The sequence below is a fragment of the Zosterops lateralis genome (assembly GCF_965231275.1).
Source record: "Zosterops lateralis genome assembly, chromosome: 11".
Taxonomy (NCBI): Eukaryota; Metazoa; Chordata; class Aves; order Passeriformes; family Zosteropidae; genus Zosterops; species Zosterops lateralis.
The window spans coordinates 7490339-7512455 of record NC_139771.1 but is presented as its reverse complement, the minus strand read 5'-3'; the positions used below and the strand labels follow the sequence as shown (position 1 = coordinate 7512455).

Genomic DNA, 22117 nt, shown 5'->3' with positions numbered 1-22117 from the left:
GCTGCAAAAAGGGCTCTGCTAAATCCTTTTCAAAGGGAGGTATTTGGTATTTGTAAAAAAACCAAAAATGTTCCGTGTGCCTTTGGATCTGTTAAGAGAAATTTTAAATCCCTCGATAGCATTATAATGAAATGTAGTTATCTAGTAATGGATTAATTTTGTGGAAAACCAAAACTGTGTCTTGCTGTGAGCTGCACTATGGGGAGTAGAGGCAGGGCCAGAGGATGAAGACATCAGCTCAGAAGCAGCGTGAGCAGCATTTCAGAGCTGTCTGAGAGGCACCTAAATCGTGTTCAAAAAAGCTCTGCCTGATGTTACTTTTCTCAGTGTTGTTGCTGTGGATGTAAATAGTCAGGCAGTGTTATAGTGCACCACTAACACAGTTTACAATAGCTCCTAGCACAAGTGAGGGTTTGTAGGATCAACTGCCGACTCTGATGGACAAAACCAGGTCAGAGTAGTGACAGCAGGGAATTTTCAGTCGGGAATCCTGGCTCTGGTCTAATGGTTTGACTGCAGTCTAAGCCTCTTTAGGCATAGTTTCTCTCAGGGCTGAGATTTTGTATATGTGCTTCATAACTCCCTGTAGTTTGCAGGGTTGCCTGGTTTGCATGCTCCAGCCTTGGTAAATCAGTGTGTCTTAGCATTTTGAAGCCTTGTTATTGTGTGAAATTTCCTTTTTTGTTCCAAAATTGCTGCTGTTATCCAAATCTTCTAGCCAGGGTCTGGAGAGACTTTGCTGGAGAGAACAGCCTTTCTCTGGCAAGGTTTCTTTTGAAGGCCAACAACACACACTGATCTTTCCTCCCTCTGCAGAGCACAGCATCTGGTTTTGTGGGAGGGGATAAAGAAGCAGAACGTGTAGATAGATCTGTTTCATTTTTAGTTCTCCCACTGATCTGCAAGGCAACTGAGGGAAGTTACTCTAATTTTTCTTTGCTGTGGTTCATAATCCTTATGCTTCAGTATTCCCATCATTCACACAGCAATAATCTTGTTTGGGTTTTGTAAAGGTGAGGGGCTTTGAGACAGATGGATGAAAAGTACTACTTTGGGTCTCCAAACCCTTGAAATCAGTGAAGATTTCCTTTGCCTTAAATAGACTTTGGATTTGTTCTTTGGAGAGCAAAAAAGACTACAAAGATTCATTGTTTTGCCTACTCCGTAGCAACTGACAGCATAAAGCCTTTTCCCAGATGTGTTTGTTTAAAGGCTTTATAAGTTCAGTTTAAAATATGAACTGAAGTTGTAGTTATTGTTTTTATGCTGATTTTTCTCTATTGGCATTAAAAAAATGAAATAATCTAGTACAGAGCCACAGAAAATGCAGCAATATGTATGAGAGAAAGATAAATCCACTTTATCTTTTGAAGAACTCCTTGGCATAGTTGAAAATTCCCATGTAATTCCAGGTCATGTGGGAATATTATGATTTATATGGTTAGAGGATCAACTACTGTTCACTGATAATTCTCACTGTGCACCAAAAGAAAATAATGTGAAAGAGGATTGTGCTGTACATTCTTGAAACTGATCTAGCCCAATCTTTTGTATTGAATACTTGTACAGGTAAGCATGGGTGGAGGGAGAGTATGAGAAACAGAGAATTCACCTTGGGAGGCAGGAAATGGAGGATCCACATGGGTTAGCATATTTTTTTCATTGATATCCCCCCCAAATCCCACTGTGAGAACAATAACAGGTATTTTGACCTGTATATGCAGTTTATTGTACAATGCTGCATGGCTGTATTTATGCTCTGCAGGAAGAAAACTACTCCATAGCAGTTTCTTCTGGGTGTTTTTTTGCCTGTGTAACCCTTTGCTTTTATTCAAGCAAAATGCAAGACGAATGCTTATTTTTCAGTGATTTCAGATCTTGGAAATAATGGTGTATTAAATGTGATTAAGTTGGGAATTACCCTTTAAGCAGGGTCATAATTACTGTAGATTTAGATGGCATATTGTACAAATTGCTGTGTGCTCATAATTACAAATTGAGTTTCTTGCACTCTGGGGGTTTATAAACTTTGTTTTAGCCATTAACACATTAAATAGCAGTGATTTATGTAAATTACTGGATAAACCAAAAATTCAGTGTGGTGTTTAATCTAAGGTTTAATTATATTTCTGTATTAGAAATAAATTAGGGTTGGCTTTAGCAGGCAGGGTTGAATGATCTGAGGAAGTCATTCACTGCTGAGATACTGTAGTTTGAGAATGCTGTTTGTTGGGCAACTGGCTGGAAACTGCAGTGGTCCAAAATGAATGAAGCAGCAGCAGCTCCAGTGAGTGAGCTGCCTGTCACAATAAGCTCTTCCTGTGGTCAGCCAGCCCACTTGCTTCACAATTATTTCCCTCAAACTTCTGGGCTGCTCTGGAGATTGTAAAATCGCGCTTTGAAATCTTTGTTTACTTCCTCTTCAGAGAGATTTCCAAGTTCCTTCATTTTTGCTTAAGTTGATCTAATGGAGCAAAGATCACTTTGTGTTCAGCTGCCAGTTGTGCTCCAACAAATTGCCAGGAACAAGGATAGTAGAATGTGAAAAGTTACTTTTTGGCCTCCTTACACTACACTACATACTTCTACAATATCTTAGTGGCAACTCTAATGCTAGTTAGGTGTCAAAATAGCACCAGGAGGACAATGGAGGATATACATCCTACTGGTTCTGCCAAAGCTTCCTATGCAAAGTGCAGATCAATAAAGTGCTATAGAAGCCCACATTTGGCTCTGTGTTGGTAGAAGAGCATCTTCTGCCCCTGTCTTCTGGGACCTGAAACATCAGCTCTGTCTGTTCAGCACCTCTGCTATCAGGATGGCAAAGAAACTTAGCTCAGTGCCACCAAAAATTGTCCTAAGAAGACACAGACTTAGAGATCTCTGCTAAATCACCACCTAAGACAGGGTGGATTCCACCATGTGGATTACACTTATTGTTACCTGAGGGAAAATTGAATGTACACTATTGATTATGGTTGAATTAAAATGGTTTTGGAATGTTGAAACATTCACAAAACATCCCTCCAAAAATAACTGCATCAGGCTGCCTCAACTCAGAAACCACAATGTTGTCTGCCTAGTGCAGCAAGAATTTGTTTTTCTGTGTTTAATTCCCCTCATTGGAATACATGCGAGATCTTAAATGTGTAGATGATTTGGGCATTTAATCTCTACTTTAAATTTTAACAACATACTCAAGCAAGAAGTGATCTCACAAAAACTTCATACCAGAATGGTTGAGACTAAATCAGAAATTCTGGATGCTTGACATTGATGGGGAGAAAGCCATCTGTAACAATTAGCCATGCAGTGTTTGGAATGGGATGTGTTTGTATTGCTTGGTTATTTGCTGATCTAGCTTGATCATATCTGTAGAAGGAAGATTGTGTTTGAAGTGGCTTCAGAAAAGCACATTCTTCAGAAAATTCTGTGACTGCTTTTGAGGTCAGAGCTTTCCAGCCGCCCTTTCCAATGCGTCTCCTTCACAGCCCACGCTAAAACTGTCTGCACTTGGTTCCTAAATGGAAACCGGTTTCCGAAGGAGAAGTTGACTTTTGGGAACTGCTTCTGTCTGCTTTGGATTTGTCTCTGTTTACAAGTGGAGATGAAGCTTGATGCAGGAGACATTGAGTCAGGACCAGAAGAACGTGGGGTTGTGGATCCCAGACGTTCTGCGGGGAAGAGGCTGTCGGGATAACCATTAGATGTTGAAAGCAGGCATTGCAGCGTAAATAGTCTCTGGTTAGAGTCCTGCAGTGACATTCCTATTAAAACAGCCGGTGTAGGTGTGTCCTTCCTTAACGTGTTTGAGTTTCACTGAAAGCTAGTTAAACCCAGGCTTGGTGGAATCTATGCCTAATGCTTCCTTAGGAAACTATGCAAAACGCACGCTCCGTCCAAATGTTTAAAGGGGGGGGGGGGGGGGGGGGTTTAATTAAAGTTGCCTCGATTCTTTTACCGCCCTGAAAGACGCGACCAGCCCCCGTGGGATGTATAAACACGAGGAATGTCCATGCACAGCTTTGCGCCGTGCTCCTCCTTTGCACCCGCTTCGCCTGAGCCACACTTGGAGAAATGGACGAAATTTCAGAAACTGACCAAAGTTTCCCCAAACTACAGAGATCGCCCAGCGGGGCTTTGTTGTGTTATTACAGGGTGTGAAAATGTGGGGACGGTGTTGATATTTTGTGGCCGGGGGCCTCTCGTTGCCACGGTGAAGGGTGTGAGGGCTGCTGGTGTGAGGGGAGCCCCGATGGAGCCCGGCCCGAGAGTCCCCCGGGCACGGTGAGGGGTGTGAGGGGAGCCCCGATGGAGCCCGGCCCGAGAGTCCCCCGGGCACGGTGAGGGTGTGAGGGCTGCTGGTGTGAGGGGAGCCCCGATGGAGCCCGGCCCGAGAGTCCCCCGGGCACGGTGTGGGTGTGAGGGCTGCTGGTGTGAGGGGAGCCCCGATGGAGCCCGGCCCGAGAGTCCCCCGGCCACGGTGAAGGGTGTGAGGGCTGCTGGTGTGAGGGGAGCCCCGCTGGGGCCCGGCCCGAGAGTCCCCCGGGCACGGTGTGCGTGTGAGGGGAGCCCTCGGAGCACCATGTCCACTGGAGCCCGGCCCGAGAGATTCCCGGTCACAGTGATGGCTGTGAGGGCTGCTGGTGTGAGGGGAGCCCTCGGAGCACCGTGCCCGCTGGGGCTCGGCCCGAGAGCCCCCCGTGCCGCAGTGATGAGTGTGAGGGGCTGCTGGTGTGAGGGGAGCCCCCGGACCGCGCTTTCCCCGGGAATCCCGCCCCGCCACGCCTGCGCTCTGCCCGCCTCCCCTCCCTGCCCCGCCGCCGCCGGCCGAGGGGAGCGGGCTCGGGGCGGGGCGGCCCGAGGGGCGGCTATGGTGGCGCGGAGCTCCCCGCCCGACACTCCGGCCCGGCCATGTGGTGCCTGCACTGCAGCTCGGAGCGGACCCAGTCGCTGCTGGAGCTGGAGCTGGACAGCTGGTGAGCGCTGCCGAGGGGTGCGGGGGTGGCCCCGCTGCCGCACAAAGGGCTCCGCGCTGCCCACGCCGCCGCCGCCCGGGCTCGCTGTGGGGCGGTGCGGGAGGATGGGATGCGGGGCTCCAGCTGGCGCTGGGGGCACCCTTTTGTCCCTGGGGATTGTCCCTAGGCTCACTCCTGTTGTCCCTGGGGGCTGTTTGTGGGGGTTGTCCCCGGGATCGCCCTCGCTGTCCCCTGGGAGTCGTCCCTGGGGTCATCCCCGTTGTCCCCGGGATGTCTCCGGGTCGCGGCGATCGGGAGCTCGTTCCCTGTGTCCCGGCTCGGGAGCGGCGGCAGGCGGAGGCTCTGCCTGCCCTGTAGGAGCCGGGGGTTAAATCATCTCCGTGGTTTATCCGCGTCCCAAGCGGCCCGGTGCTGGCCGTGGGTGACAGGCAGAGCCATAAATCGGAGCTGGGGCTGCGGGCTGACCCGGCGTGTGCCCTGCAGACACCGCTGTGTAAACACACACTGCTCCTCGGGAGAGGACGAGGAGACACCTGATTGGTGTCAGAGCAGTGTGGGGTTTGCTGCAGAGCCCTGGTACAGGCTGTTCCCCGTGCCTGCAGCCGGCCGGAGACCTGGCCTTGTCCTGGCTGCGTGGGAAGGTGTGTCACACGCAAAGCAACATTTGCTACTCGTGCCCTCAGCCAGAAAATAAAATAAAAGGGAAAAAAAAAAAAAAAAAAAAAAAAGTTTAGTTCAAAGCCCTTTAAAGTACCGATACTTGAATAACTAGCACAGGAGAAACAGAGAGTGGGGAGAGAGTGGGGTTTGTCATGTTAACACATACAGTCCCTGTAATGTAATGTTGTAATGATGTTGTTAACTTCCAAAATAAAACATGTCAGAAGTACAGTGACACAGAGTTCTGTTCATGAGCTGCCTGGAAACTCTATGCACAAACGAGTTTTTTCTGGTGTGATGCTGTGTGTGGATTTATGATAAACTAAAAAAGTTATCCTGCACTTGCAGTGCACTTGCAAAATTAATTTATCTCTGATGCATTGTGGAAGTTTATTCCACCAAGTAATTCAGCCAGATGCTGAGTTGTTCGACTGTTAAAGGAATATTCAACTTAGCTAAAGATAGAAAACATCTTAAATTGGGTGTGGGCATGAGTGGAAAAATATAAAAGGAGGAAGTGACTGGATTCAGTGTAACTATGTATGAATGCAACAGTTGCTTTTCTAGAAAAAAAGGCAAAATGGTTTTTGAGAAAGAAAAGTGTTTCATACATACAGTTTAGTCATACATTTAATGATCCTTCAGCCCATTTTTTACTCTTAGGAAAAGAATAATGTAAGTTTCCTGTGCAGAGTTGGTAATGTTTGCATAAGTGATGTTACCTTTGCATGGTTTGCTAAAAACATAATTCATAACAGTTACTGTAGTGACAGATTTGCCTATTACACAGTAACATTCTGTTATTCATCATTGTTTCAGACTTTTTTCCTCCATTTGCACATTGCTATGCACTTCCTTTCAGTTAAACTTGATTATTCTGCCTGATGTGCTAAAAGAGGAATTGCTGAGTACTTAGTTTGAGTGATTGTATTTAACTGTGTCTATTCTTGTGGCAGATATCCTTCATATAAACACAGAATTCATTACATTTATTGAATGCTTTGGGAGAACTACAGGCCATGATGAATAAAATGACCCATTTTCCAATTTATCTCTACTTTTGTATCAGATTTGGTTTTGCTGTTGAGATGTCCTGTTCTAGTTCCTGAAAGATATTGAGAGCACTGTTACAAAGCAGTCAGCTGAGCTTTTTTTCTCCTGGTTAAATGGAAGCTCAGTGTTCAGGTTTCCCATGTGAAGTCATCCATCATCCTTTATTTTTCCTATTTCTGAAACAATTCATTATCATCCAAGGTACTGTAATCCAAGATCTGGAGCTAACCAGAGAAAACCATAGTCCTCCATGTATCAACAGCATTCAGTTTCTCTGCCCCTTTAGGAGCCCTCTGGGAATCCTGGTGCAGTTAATAAACAACCTGCAGTTCAGTTTCATGGAATAATTTGTAGCTTTCAGGCAAGGAAACCCAAGGATTCAGTTTCTCTCCTGAAAAGTGCAAATACCAAGTTGAACAGTAACTCTGGTTTGTTGTTCCTGTTAGAGTCTTGTCTTGTAAGGTTGCAGGGACTGGATCCAGGGAGTGCCTGCTGGACAAGGAGACCTTCTCTGCTGGAGAAGGTGCTGCCTTCACCAGTGGTTTGCTGGGTGTTCCTCTGGAGAAATGGGAAGTAATTTCTTAGGAATTCATGGCCTTACATGGGTTTTCTCACCCCATGACCATTTCATGTTTGCAAATTGAATAATCTTTCAAGAGAATTTGTTCACATGGCTGTAGAAAGTGTTTCTCCCAGTCCTGGGTTTTCCTGAGGAGGACACTTTTCCATTGCTTGGAGGCTGGGATTGTTTTGTGCCTTTGAGGGCTTCGAGAGCAGCTCAAGGACTTTGGGTGGAACAACTCCTTTGAAACAGCAGTTTACCTTTTTATACCGATGATGTTTTCCCTGGAGTCTAAAGATGTCAATTCAAGGCTCCAGCTCTGTGAAGAGGCAAATCTCATCACGGTGTAGCTGATTAACACACTTGGGTGATTGCTCTAACCATGCCTGCAAACTGTGCCTGCCCTGAGCACCAGTGAGAAGGAGCTGAATAATAAAATAAAAGCTGGCCTAGGGGTAGTCAGTGCTCTGGTGGTGGATGCCAGCACTTGTGGATGTTACCTGTAGGAATTAAACAGCTGGTCACATTTTCAGTTGTGTTCCTTGGTGTTTAAGACCTCTGGTCTCCAAAGTCCAGCAAAACCTTGGGACTCTGTGCTGGAAGTGAGGAACTGCCTTCTGAGTGAGCCATGAGGCTTCCAGTCCCTGCAGGATTCTGAGAGGGGCAAAGGAGGGTTTAAGGTACTGTATTTTTGAATATTGAATTTTTGGAAAAAATTGTGAAGCACCACAGCCCAAGTCTGGGTTGTTGTACCTTTTCGTTGCAAGGATTTACCATAACTCATAAAGGTCTTTCAGGATGCAATTTTCTTGCTTTTTCAGCATTTACATGGTTCTTCCTCTGTTAGACCCGATGGTAATTCTATCGTTAATTTCAGAGTCAAGCACATTTTAATCACAGCAGCTGTCAATCAATTATTTCTTTTCATGTTTATTTAATAACAGAACTGCAGGAGACCTCAGAAACTGTAACCAAGGTGGAGCCCTGATTGCTGTGTTTGTTACATTAAATTTGTGAGGATGTGCCCCTAACCCAGGCACTGCCTGATCAACAGAGCAACTGGAATTGTGAGGAGGTGGCTCATGGGTTAGGGGGGAAAGTGCGTGTTGGTGCATTGCTTTTGTGAGCCATGCTTTGTTTAGCTGTCATTTGTATTTAAACAGGCTATGGGCCACAAGCCAGATTCATATTCCTGAGTTTGCTGCTTTATTTCTGCTGCCTTGGAAGGCTGTGTAGTTACAAGAGCAGAATCAGCCCTGTGTTTGGAAGTTCACTTTTAGTATCTTGCCATTTTATGTCAAAAATTCTGTAAATACAGGTTTTGTTTAATTCATGCATCTTTGTTATGCAAAAACAGTTACTGATCATGGACTTTTTTAGCAAGGCTTATTAATCAAAAACATTTTACTTACACAGTCCTTCTTGTATCTTCTGGGAATCCATTTGAATTTTATTTAGGTTCCATTTAGGGTACAGACAGAGATAGCAACTTCACTGCACTGCTGTGATTTGACTCCAGGTTTCCAGAGAAGAACAGATGCTGCTTTAATCCACTGTAGCACAAAGCCCCAGTATTACGTTAAAGGGGAATGCAAATTTAGCTAAATAAATCCTTTTGCTTCCTTACAATAGACAAAAGACTGGAATCCTTCTCATGAAATAATTGTAGAGATGTCTTTAATAAAAATAAAGTAAAAAAGACAAGCTTTGGTATGATAAAAAAAAATCAAACCATTTGATCCCTGTGAGAGAAGAAGAAAATGAGAATGATGGCTTTGATAGTCTTTACTACAGGAAATTGATGTATTATATCTGTTAATCAGATTCTGTCAGTAGTTCAGTGTCATCCCAGTTAAACTTGTGCTTATAAACAAAGGACACAATTCCCAGTTGCCTTCTGCTGTGCAAGCACAAACAAAATACCACAGTTGTGATCTGACTTCCATTCACATCAGTAGCTACATACAGAGCATGGTCACAGAAAAAGAACCCTAAGCTTGTTTTGAGGGATGCTTGCATTATTTAGTCCAAAAAATCCCATCCACCCCTAAAACTCACCAGATTAACAAGGATGGATGGATATGCCATGAACACAGAAAAAGAAAACCAACTTCCTTCTGTTTGTTAATAAATCCATGACCTTTGCAGTCATCCTCACACAAGGCAAGGGCAGCAAGAATGCAGAGCTGATGTGTTTTCTGTCACAGGGAATGTTTGCAGCCAGCCCTGACTCTGCACTACAGGAGCCTTCACAGTTTGTTTTCAATTTAATTTTCACTCCCCACCTTCATGGCAGAGTGGACCCAACTCTATCTCAGATCACACAGAGAGTTAGAAATGGCAGTGGCAGCTGGACCCTGAACTGGATTTAACTCGAGTGCAGGGATGAGTTTTAGTAGCCTGGAGTAGGAATGGTTACAGGAGACATCCTTCAGTTGTCGTGGTCAGGCTGGGACAAACCATGTCAGTATCTGCACAGAATTCCAAGGGTACATCCATGGGAAGCAATGGACGGTTTAGTTGGAAGCTGTCCTGCCTTTAAAGATAGTACCAGAGCCAGGGCTTCCCTCCTTGTTTGGGGGTTGTGCTCAGGAAGTCATCCTTCAAAAGAGAGGGACAGCAGTGTTCCTGATCCAGCTGCAGTTCCCAGGGATCTGAGTACAGAGAACGGGCCTGCATAAATCCCCGAGCCTCTGGTCATGTTGTGGCCAAAGAATAGGTTTTCTCTCAATCTAACATCACTCTATGTTCTCAGTCAGGAATAAAATTATCTTTCTTTTTCTGTCTGTGTCGTTCTTCATTATCGTAATGTGCTGTGAATCATCTGTTGAATTTCCATTCTAGAGGTGTCTGAGGTGATTCTCATGCTTCGAAGTTACCTTTTCTCAAGGTGTTAAATGTTAGATAATCTCAGCTGTTCTTGGATTTGTGAAAGGAAGTTGATTATTTTTGTTTATATTTTCCTTTCTTTTGTTTTCCTCTATGAGTCTTGTTTAGAATATACCAATGGTAGAAACTGGTTTCAAGAAGGAGCTGATTTTAAAACTCTTAGATGTGAAAGAATGGGACTTCACAGCTGATAGTCTCCTGTTAATACTAGTCTTTAATGCCTTGAGCAGTGAGAGAGAACAGAGGATTACTTGGACTTAATGGAACCTGTCCCAAATGATGACAATGTGATGCAAACTTGGATTTATATATTATTACTATTATTATTATTATTATTATTATTGGTTATTAAAAAGTCATTAAGATGTTTTTGATCAGGTTAGCCTAGAAGAAAAGTATTCCAGGTTTTCCTACCACAGTGCAGCATGTTACACAAGACCATTTCTCACTATTTTTGGTTGAGATTTTCAAAATCTGTCTTTGCACCATATCACATTTTCATTGCACAAAATGGTGCTCCTTGTTTTCAGGAACTGAGCTTCTACTCCTGTCCTGAAAGACACTTTTCCACTGTGGAAAGATCTGCAAACTTTGCCATAATGAAGAGCCTATAGATGACCGAGAGTTACCCAAGTTGTGTATTTTAGACTCACGTTCTGTTGTGTTTGAGCAGCCTCACGTGCAGCCCCAGCTAAGCCAAGCTGCATCTCCCTCACAGACACTGTCACAGAATATTCCTGATCCCACAGGGATCCTCAAGTCCAACTCTAAGGGAAAGGCAGTGCAGAGTATTGGTGGTTCTGGGAGCCAGCACTGCTGCACCCAAAGGAAGCTACAACATGCCCTGCACAGCCCAGAAACTGCTCCTCTCCTCTGTGTGTGCAGTAAAAGATTTCCAAGGCAGGAATTGCTACCTGTGTTACTCTTTATTGTCATCAGTGAGGTGAGTCAGAAGTTCTATTGAAAGCCTACACTTAATTCCTCTGTGACAGAGAAAGAGCTGTAAAATGTATAGACTCAGCGTAATGGGGAGGAAATGTAAAAGGAAGGAAGTTTGTGAATGAGAAAAAGCATCTGTCAGCTCTTTAGCTGATTTAGAGGTTATGAGCAATCTTTGGGGTCTCGTTTCTACAAGAGTGAAGATTTATGTGTGGTATCTTTGAGTATGTCTGCAAATACCTTCTGTGTTTGAACACATTGCCTTGAATCTAAGCACCATCTACAACACTGTCTTTTCCACCAGCCCCATACTTCCAACAAAAAATCTCCTATTATTTAGTTTCCTTAAACATTGTGTTCTGTACACTCTGATATACACCTTGGGTGTGCAGCAGAGGATAAAATCTCCCTTTTATGAGGATGCCTGTGATTACAGAGAGGTGAGCAGTGCTCCTGTTCCGGTGAGTTACACCACCTCTCTCCTGCTGTGTGCAGGGTGCTCAGGGCCAGTTCCTGCTCTCACTGGCTGGGTGACAACACCCTGAGCCTCACTGGGAGCAGGAACAAGTGCTGTGTTCTCATCCTTTTCTTTCTACCTGCTGAGAGTTTCCCATGCCCATTTGCACTTAAACATTTCGAAATTACATTGTTTTCCCATAGAGAAAACTGGTATGGTTTCATTCTTAATTTCATTCATTTTTAGGGTTTTTTTTTTTTTTTAGACTTGGCACAGCAAAGTTGGCAGTCAAAGTGTAGGGTCTGTGCAGTGATTAAAATGGAGTGGGACTTCTATATTATATATACTTCCAGATTCAGTTAGATCAGTGAGAGTTTCTCTGGACAGACTTGTAACAGCCCATCCTCCTTTTGGACTGGCTTTTTAATGTATGTCACTGTAATTTTGTGAATTTTATCTGTAACTACAGAGGGAAGTCAATCAACCATTAGAAGTTGAACAGTCCTTTTCTGATTTTAAAAGAAGATAATTTTAGCCAACTATTTCTTAAATCCTAGAGAGACAGCAAAGTACCTTGTGTTCATCAGTGACATTGTTTGAAAGCACAGCTCATTAGATAATAATGATATAAGTGGTTGAAATGAAATCCTTTGGTTGTTCTAAATAGATCCTTTTGTACAACATTTGTTTGCTACAGAAGTTAAAATATAGTCTAAATGAACACAGTTGTTAGTGCTCTGAGACTTCAGTCAGTGCAATGTCCAGTGCAGAAAGACAGTTTTGTTGTCATTTTTGCTGCATGGACCCTGTGCATGCTCTTCATTTATGGTGATTCTTAATTTCCCTCACAGACATACTGGGAAAAGCTGGTCAAAGGCTTTTCCTAGTTCTCTGTACTGTGTCATACTTGTCAGCATTTCAAATAGTGCAGGGGCAAAACCTTAAAATGAGTCAAGTGATAGACTTTATCAAGTTTATTTGATCTAAGGTGAGATAGTTTTGTTCTAGGTATGAAATTTCCAGGCCTGAGACATTGACTCATTAAACAGGATTTTGTTAAGCATCTTCAAAGTAAGTAGTTTGTGTTTCTATCATATATGGAATGTAAGAGGGGAAAGAAGAGTTTTATGCACCAAGACCTGACTGGGAAGAGGAAATCAGTGCTGGTCTCTGCCAGAACCTGGTTGCCAGCAAACTGATTTCTCAGCAGCACTGCCATTCTCTCACCCCTTTCTGGGACAGGCTTGACACAACAGCTGAAGAGGTGAAAGAGGAGGATGGCTGGCACAGGACACCAAGGATTCCTGCATTGTATCACATGCTGCTTCAGCTGTGCGTGCAAATCAGGGTTTTTCAGCTGCAGACACTAAATCTTCCTAAAAAATCTGTTTAAACTTAGCAGTGTCTGAAGGTCATGTCATATAGACAGTAGAATGCGTGCTAATATCTTGCTATCTTCAGTACTTGTCATATATAGTGTGGGTGTGCTAAATTAAGAGGGTTTCTGCTGCTGAATGGTGAATCTAAATAAATTGTGAATAGTTGAGGTCAAATTCTACTACAGCTGCATTGGGAAACTCCACGAATTTTTCAAGCTTATCATATTGTGTAAAAGTCTGCATAGCAGGGACAGGACAAAGTCTGCAGTGGGAGGCAGACCTTCACAGATTTAGATAAGTGATCCATCCCACAGGCACCACAGTTACATTAAAATTGTTAGCTTTAGCCCATGTAAGAAACAAAACATCCTTTTGAAGCATACAAGACATTTTCTGATGTTCATGTGTTTAATGCTGACACATGAAAAAGAAGAACTGGCCATAAAAACCTACAAAAATCCTAAAACTTGGGCTGGTTTGATCCAAAAGCCTCAAATTATCACCCTATAGTAATCTTTTAATAATATCCACTTTTTAAAGAGTTGTTGCTGAATAAACATATGCTGGGTAATGATTAACACAGATTGGCAGTGAGTGATGCTGGCTGACTTTACCTGAGACAGAAGTGAACATTTGTAAACTGTACACAAGGTTCTGTTGGTGCTGCCAGCCCCCTTGTTGCTTTTGCTCAATAAAGGCAATAAGATGCAGCTTTTCCTTGAGCAGGGGGGTTCACGAGGCGTTGAATGGGACTGGGGAGGGTTGGGTGGGTGGATCCCTCTGCACATTCTGGTGTCTGATGGCCAATATGCTGCCACTGTTAGACGAAGGTGATGGGAGAGCTGGTTAACCTTCCTTGTGCTCCTTGGAAGCTGAAGATAAGTCTCAAGTAAGCTCTTCCCCAAGGGAAATTCTTTGTTCTTAACCCTGTTGGAAGTGTTATTGCCTAAAATGGGTGGCTTGTTGTATCACTCTATTTCCATCTCACTGCTGTCCATCTCCACGTCAGAAGTGACAGTGCCTCCATTCCTGCATTCTGCTTCGGTGGGGAGAAAATAACCTCTCATCTTCCACTCCCTGCTCTCTGCTGCTCTTGATGGCATCTACGAGTGTGGGTCAAAATGCCCTTTTCAAAAGGCCTTTTTGTTAATGCCTTTTATGGGGTTGTTTAGTGAGGATTACAGCTCGGCAGTGTCCAGGCAATACAGGCTGGGGTTGTTGTGTGATTTTGGGATCAGAGCCTGGAGCAGGGAGCAGCTGTAGGTTTGCAGGGCACTCAGGGGGACCTCCCTGTGCAGCTCTGCCCACCCTCAGTGGCTCTCAGACTGTTTGACTCAGGCTGCTATTGCTGGCACTCTCACCACCGAATGTTACAGAATAAGTGACTGCTTTGTTAGGGTTTGCTTCTGAGACACATGCAAATGGTGTCTGGATTTTCCTTGCAATGATATTTAACTTCAATCAGATGAATTACCTAGGACATTACTTTGATGTGCATTCAAAGGTTTCATTTGTTTTGAACAGAAACAGCTGAATTGAGAGTGCATTGGAAGTAAAACACATTGGTCAATATTTCTTTCCCGGATCAAAGCTTTTGTCATTGCCTGTGAATGCTGTTGTCCATCATAATGACTTTGAACTCTTGGCAGGGTATATTTGAAGGTAGATTGGTCTGTTAATGTTATTGTGCTTATTGAATTCAGGGATTTGTGTAAGTTCTTAATGTAATTGACTTCTGTTTACTAGACAGCACAAACCAGACATGGCAATAAGGACTAGGTTCTAGTTCAAATTGTACTAATAATAAACTTCTGCTCAAATGTTCTCACTCCAGTGGGGAATATTGTATTGGGGGGGGTGGAGAAAATTGCTAAACCATGGCTTGTGTGAAGTACGTATGGCCAGTTCTGCATTTTTAAAAGTTAATGGAGAACTTTTTGTGGGGCAATTTGAGATAATACAATGCACACATCAGAGCTTTAATTAAATGCACCTCCTCATTTATGGCAGAGAGCACCACAGGTACTGAGGTAGCTTTGAAGCAGCGGGGTGTACCCTGTGCCAAAGGAGTGCTCCTGTGGGGAGGCACAGCTCTGGAGAGCAGAGCTCTGCTTGCAACTGTCACCTAAAATTATGCATTCAAATCAGGGCTTCGTTACACTTGTAAAGGCAAAGTTGTGTGCAAGAAATTAACTTTTGGAGAGGTTCATTCCTATGTGGAATGCCCACATTTGGCCTAAAGATTTTTGCCATTTGAGTGGTTTGTTTCAGCCGTCGTGTTGGAAGTGTCTGGCTGTACCAGCTGCTGCAGCAGCTGCCATCCTGCTCCTCTCTGTTACCCACTTAGTTCCACGGGCGACTTCTGGTCTGCATTCCCTGGGCTAGGTAGAGAATCTGGATCTATTTCAAGTGGAAATCTATAATTAGGAGCTAAGATCACAGTTTGACTGGTTTTAACCCCCACGTTTTAAAAGGAGATGGTTGGTGTAAAACAGATGCATAGCGATTCTTCCTCCCTAGGCACTTGGCCTGTTTATACAGAATATTTATTTTTGAGTGAGGCAGAAGTTTTACTGGAAATGATGTTTATGAAATGAGATTTTAATGCAAAGAGCTTCACTCTGTGGTTTGTGTTTAAATCCATGTCATAAATCCTAAGGCAGAGTCCCAAGAAGGTGTCTGGATGCTTCAGCTGTGGGTATATTGGTGTTTATGGACACAAGTTTCTGGGACAAAGGGAGGAGATAAGTTTGGTGAATTGTTCTGTGAGTAGATATGACTTAAAGGGAACTAGCTTTACATGCATTTTTCCTGAAGAGGGAAATAAATTACATGGATCCAGGGAAAAGCAGGCAAGTGAAAGAAGGATGGATTTGGCTGAGGAATTTTATGAAGACTCACTCATGCAAATGCTTCACTGTTGCAACAAATAGAATAAAGTATCGATGCTTCATTAAGCTCACCTTAAATTCAGGCTGTGCTGACTACCTGGGGTTTTACTGCTGCTCTACCACAGCCCTACTTTAAAACCTTCCTGCTTCCCAGAGAACAGAGCCCTGGGACTGTCATGGCCAAGCTGAGTGGCTTTATCACCTTGTGCTGACTAAAACTTTAAGCTGGGCATGGTTTTGTTGCTGTATTTGTAATACTTGTGCTGCTTTTCCACAACGTTGAAGAAAAGAAATTTATTCTGTGTACCCTTGGATCTGAAATGTTATGGAAAAATCTTTAAAGATGTAACAGCATAAACTTATTATATTGTCATACTTCTCTTTGTGTCCAAAACAATTTTTTAACAGGATTAATATAATGCTGATTTGTTCTCATGTGTGTACTATCCAGTTGTTAGGGCCTGTTTTCAATTTCATGTCCTTATATTATACTGTTGAAAGTCCATTCTAAAAGAGTGATGAAAATAATACTGATTTCAGAGAATGCTCATTGCTAAAACAGCATTTGCTCTGTTCTGCTGGGAGGGTCTTCTTGGTTCTATTTTAGAATGTTGCATACAGTTTGGGTTTGGCATTTGCATTATTTAGAAACATGTTTCATTTCTTTGTTCCAAACTAAATCTGCAGCAAACTGGTTTGAACATTTGGGCGATTTCTGTGAGCATATGTTCCCATTATCTTCATGTTTTAGTTCTAAAAAAGCACAGGGACACTTGACTGCTTGTAAACTGGGGGGTTTCTGGGGTGAGAGGCAGGACTGAATCATTCCTTGCATGTGATGTTATTGTTATATACTTTCTTTTTATATGCACATAGTTCTAAAGATAAGGTTCTGGGCCTCAGGAGGAAAGGGACTTTCTGGTTATCAAATGTCCATCTTTCACAGTATAAATTCTCTGACAGATAAATTCTTGTGCCTCTGCATCCAAACCAGCAGCTCCTCTGGTCATTTAGGCATTAGTCAGTGGAACAGATAAATCCATACTCATGGAAAACCTTGGGGTTTGCTCCTTATTGGAATTCAGATCTTTTTTAAGATTTCCATTTTAAGTTCAAATGTTGAAGTTCTCTTATTTTCAATATTTTGTCATTACTGTGCCTTTTTTTTTTCCCCTAATAGTTTGGCAAGCTTTGAAGGAAAAGGAAGGTGTGAATATAAAAATGAAAAAATAAAGAATAACAGTAGATAGTCAAACATCCTGAATAATATGTTGTTGTTTTAAAATATGGTAGTGAATTTAGTGTACTGGTGCTAATTACAGCCTTTGGGATTAGAAGTAATAACTGAAAGTGTAAAATGAGAGCCAGGGAAGAACAGACCTGCCAGGTTTGTGCTGCTAAAATGCCTGGAGAGGAAATGTTTTGCTTTGGTCATGGCTAACCACACAAGTGGAGAAGGAGAGAGGAGACAAAGCTTCTTCTTATTAGGTAGTTCTTAAAATGAACTTATCCCCTGAATTGTGGGAAATGGCTTTAAAATCCGGACCTTTTCCTAGCAACAGCAGCTCCTCCCCTTTTCGTCAGCCTGGAGTTTTTTAACAGTATTACAAGCTGAGGTTTATGCAGGGAGAAATTTTCAGTTTATGATAAAATGCTGCTTCAGTCAGTGCTGGCCACTGTTTCAAAAAGTAATTTAGTTGTATAAAGTTTTCAAACAGCTCTGTTTTAAATTTTTGTTCATGCAAAGTCATATTAGTAACACTAATTATTTTAAAATATTTCATTTTCATTCTTTAGCTGTTCCATTCTCTGCTTCTTTGTAAAATACTTGCAAGCAACCTTTCTATTTCTCTGGCTTGGCAGATAATGAATGTCTATTTTCTGCTGAAACACGAGTGTAATAAAACAGTTGGACTTCTAGGTTAATTTCAGCTGTTTTGCATTCTCCTAATATTACACAATTAGAATATTCAACAGATTGCTGGGCTCACTAGTAATACGCAACTATCAGTTGCACATTGCAGAGAGATGAAGCAAATTAATCCACTAGATTTTTTTGGGTTTTTTTAACAATGGAATTATCAGTAATTGTACTGGACATGTCTGGTAGGTAGCAGATGCCTCAAATTGGAGACTTTTATTAAGAAGCTGTTTCTAATTCCAGCTGGGACTTTTAATTAAGATTTATTTAATTGTATCTATATGTATATATAATAAAAGCGTAAGTAATAATAATTGACAATATTACATTGTCCATTTTTGTGGTGTGTTTAATAGACCTAATTTCTCACCCATCAGAGAGAGGCAGTGTGTGCAGGGTGTGGGAGAGAAGTAGTGCTGGAGAGGTGTCTCAGCGACTCCCTCAGTCCCAGGGAGACTTCTCCTGGTTCTTGCTGCAAGCCTGGAGCACAGTCCTTGACATTTTTGTGTGTTGGCAGCTTTAATAAGTGCACAGATAAAAACCACCCTCATAACCCTGCAGTGGCTGGCTTGTGTTTAGAGCCTGTGTAGGAGTTACAGAATTGTTGGGTTGGAGAAGCCCTCTCATGCCACTGAGTCCAGCCATTCCCCCAGCACTGCCAAGGCCACCCCTGCCCCATGTCCCCAAGTGCCACATCCACAGGGATTTGAAACCATCCCACCCAGCACCTGCCAAGAGCAGCCACGTTCTCCAGGAGGGGGCTGAAACAGTGCCAATGGCTTTGCTGAAGTGCCAGCAGGGAACATCCACAGCCAAGGCAGGTCACCTTGTCACAGCAGGAGAGCAGGTTGGTCAGGCAGGACCTGCCTGTCCCAGCCCCAGGCTGGCCAGGCCTGATCTCCAGGTTGTCCTGTGTTGACACTGTCATCTCCTGTCTCACAGCTTGTCCTGTGTTGACACTCAGGGTGACCTGCTCCATGACCTGCCCAGCACTGAGGTCAGGCTGGCACATCTGCAGTTCCCCAAACTGCCCTTCCCACCCTTCTTACAGATGGCTGTTTCATATTTGATAACCTCCAGTTTCCCAGGCCTGCTGGGAAGTGATGGAAGTTGGCTCAGTGAACATTTCTGCCAGCTCTGTGCTGCTCCCCTCAGCTCAGCAATCCAACTTGTCATCCTTACAGCTTCACACAAGTCAGATTTGTTGACATGTTCTTCTTCTCCAAACATATGTAAAGTAGAAGAAGTAGAAAGCAAGCTGCTTTTCTTTGCCAGGGAAGTTTCACTTTAATGAAATAATTCATATGGAGCTTCAGCTGCTCCTGGGAGGCCAAGAAGAGCTGGATGGGGGAAAGCCTTAAGGCTGTGCATATGTGTTTGCTTGGAAGGGCTGTTGTTGTGCCTGCTGTAAAAGGTAATTAGTTCCACGCTTCTAAGGTCAGGTGGCAGGGAACAGGCCCATGAGCGAAACGAGATCAAGCATTACAGTCAGTCAAGCATCACATTTATACCTGGGAGAAGTACAAAAGGCAAACTAAAAATTAAGAACAAACCCTTCACTTTAGTCAGAACTCTGGGCAGATGTCCTCCCAACTTCTCCTGATTAGGGCAGTTCCCTTTTCGTTGAGGAAAAGCTTAAGGGATCCATTGAAGGCAGCGTTATTGAAATGTCAACAGGAGGTTATAATCAGCGTGGAAGAGTTATTAAATAGCTCACAATGCAAGGGTGAGGAAGGTAGAAAACGTCAACAGAACCTTAGAAGATAATTCCAGCCTTCCTGTTAAAAACAAAATTGCCATGCTTGTATGGAAAGTACTTACAAATAAACTGGCAGCTAGGATGTGATGTCCAAAATAGCACAGCCCCGCAGCTGGCAGAGCAGAGGAAGGAATTTCAGTGTTTAAAGAGAGAACGTGAAGCAGCTTAGTATTGTACCCTGTCTTTAATGGATGCTTCAGAGAGAATGATCTGTTTGTTTTTAGCGGGTGGTTACACGGTTTCAATGTCACCGGCAGAACTCTGGATAGTTTATCATTTTTAAGTTGAAAGCCAGCTGTATCACGGAGGGAAAGGGATTAGTTTCCTGTCAGCTTCCTTTTTGGAAAAAGTAATGTGTGCACAGCGCAAATATTTCCAGCTTGGGTTAAGTATGTTTGAAAATACCTTTTGGTTGGAGTCATATTTTGATGGGCAAAGAGAGAGGACTTGCTTTCAGTTTTACATGTTTATGGAAGCATTTTAAGAAATCTAAGGGGCCTTTTTTTTTCCTCCTTCCCTTTAAAAAGTACGAACTGTTCAAGCTGGGAGAGTTTGGCCGGGGTTAACCCTCAGCTCTTCAGTCGGTGGAGAACATCCTTTCAGAAAGTGCTCTGTATTTTTTGAAGGGACAGCTGAGAGACAGCAGGAGGGCTTTGGGTTTTAAGTACTATGAATGAAGAAAAAAAATACAGGGTGTGGTGGGAATGTGGAATTTTACTTCTTTGGAGTTTGGATGTACCTTTCCTAAAACAAAAGGTAGGGGAAGTGCTGCAAATGCTTGTATTTGTGCATGTGTGAGGTAATTACTGAGTCTTTTGAGGGACAAAAAAAAAAAAAAAAAGTTAAATTTCGTAATTTCGTTTTTCTGTCAATGCTCTGTGTACACAGGATGAGACAGACAGCAAATAGTGCTGTGAAACATGAAAAGATGGAAGAGTGAAAGTGCCTATATTGCAATGTGAGAGTACCCTCCTACAAATACAGCCCGAATACAAATTGCTATTAGTCATCAGTGCTTCAGAATGTATCTAGAGCTCGGTTTTAAAATGTTTCCTATTGCGTGCAACCCCTTTAATAGAAAAGGTCTTTTTGCTTTCCTTTATTCCTTAGCAATAACAGCATTCGTGTGAAAACAAAGTCGTTTCTTTGCCAGATAGGTGCTACTGAGCTTTCTTCACATGAAACCATTAGTTAGAAAACACCGTCCCTTGGGATGCTTTACTCCAAAACCTGCCAAAAGTATCCCATAGGAGCAGTCTTTCACTAGCAGGGAAATAAATGAGGTTTCTCCTGCAAGTACTTTTCCCCAACTTTAGTTTCTAGAAACATCGTAGCTCTCAAAAGCCATTAAATCCCAATCTCCATGAAAGTAATCCTTTTATGTCAAATTGTAATGTAAGGGTAAGAAAATCATGCTTTAATTCGTCAAAGCAAAGAAGGACATAAATAAGTATGTGTCAATTTGAATGGAAAAGCTTGGAAATGAGCAGTCTTATAAGGAATTGGAGGTTTTCATTCATTTTACAGAGTAGTTGCTGAGCAGTTGAGCCAGGATGTTATTATGAATTACTGTATAAAGATAAAAAATGCTTCAAATCTCCCATTCTCCTGTTTGACTCACACTCTAAAGATGTCACGGGCATGACAGACTGAGACTTGCAAAAACTGCAGCAAAAACTGCAGCATAAACAGTGGTGTTTGACATGAAAGCCACATTACCTGTGACACCTGCATGCGAACAACAAAACTGGCGAGATGCCTGCAGAAAACGAAACTAAATCAAAACCGTGCTGTTTGCTGTTGAGAGTTTGGTGTGCCGGACTCACCCGAGGCTTTTTGCTGTGTCTCTTTTGTCGTGCAGCGTTGAGGGGGAGGCTCCCAGCAGCGAGACCGGCACGTCCCTGGATAGTCCCTCCGGCTACCCGCAGGGCCCTATAACGCACAGCTCCGCCCTGAGCCCCGAGCACTACGAGCATCCCTACGGGCTCTACTCCATCGCGCCGGGCCAGCAGCGAGCCCGCCGGCCCAAGCTCCAGCACTCCACCTCCATCCTGCGCAAACAGGCCGAGGAAGAAGCCATCAAACGGTCCCGATCGCTTTCGGAGAGCTATGAACTCTCTTCAGACCTACAGGATAAGCAGGTATTTCAGCTCTTGGTAGCTCGTTTGTGGCTGTGAATTGGGGGGAGTCTTTTCTAGCATCGTTTCAGTTGGGACTTTGAACTCTCGACTTAACTTTTAATTCTTTGTCCCATACACCTTCCCCAGCTCCTGGAGAAAAGTGTAAAAGGTAAGTTAATACTGTTAAAAGCAAAACCAGTTCTTAGAACTGAGATCTTATGCTCCAGGAGTGCACTAGAATGTAATAGTGTGAAGTATTTTTCTAAGAAAATGAGTCATTTTGAAACCTGGGTGTTTTTGTTGTCACAGAAAGGGAGAAAGCTTATTGCAACTGATACTCTCTTGTACCTGTGAATTAATGTATTTTTGCATTTTATGGTGGAATTTGCAGTTGACTATTCCGTTTGTTACTGGAGTTCTGAGTTTCTACTTTCAAAACCAATATATACAAAGCATGTTAAAGTCATTATGAGAGTTAAATGCTTTTGTGAGACCCTTGTCCCGAGCT

At 43.2% G+C, this 22117-nt stretch overlaps 1 protein-coding gene across 8 annotated transcripts in view; it reads left to right on the top strand.

Annotated features, from left to right (window-relative positions):
* The window catches only part of IQSEC1 (IQ motif and Sec7 domain ArfGEF 1), a 270877-nt gene that overhangs the window by 209757 nt on the left and 39003 nt on the right, over positions 1-22117 (top strand). For 6 of the 8 annotated variants that reach the window (XM_083869821.1, XM_083869822.1, XM_083869823.1 and 3 more), the window contains one exon: positions 21351-21630. Coding sequence is in view for 3 of the 8 variants with exons in the window: in XM_083869827.1 (XP_083725953.1) it covers positions 21351-21630 (280 nt within the window). In the remaining 5 variants the exon portion in view is untranslated. Of the gene's footprint in view, positions 1-4866; positions 4980-21350; positions 21631-22117 lie in introns of those variants that run through there. The other 2 variants (XM_083869826.1, XM_083869825.1) reach the window with 1 other exon arrangement.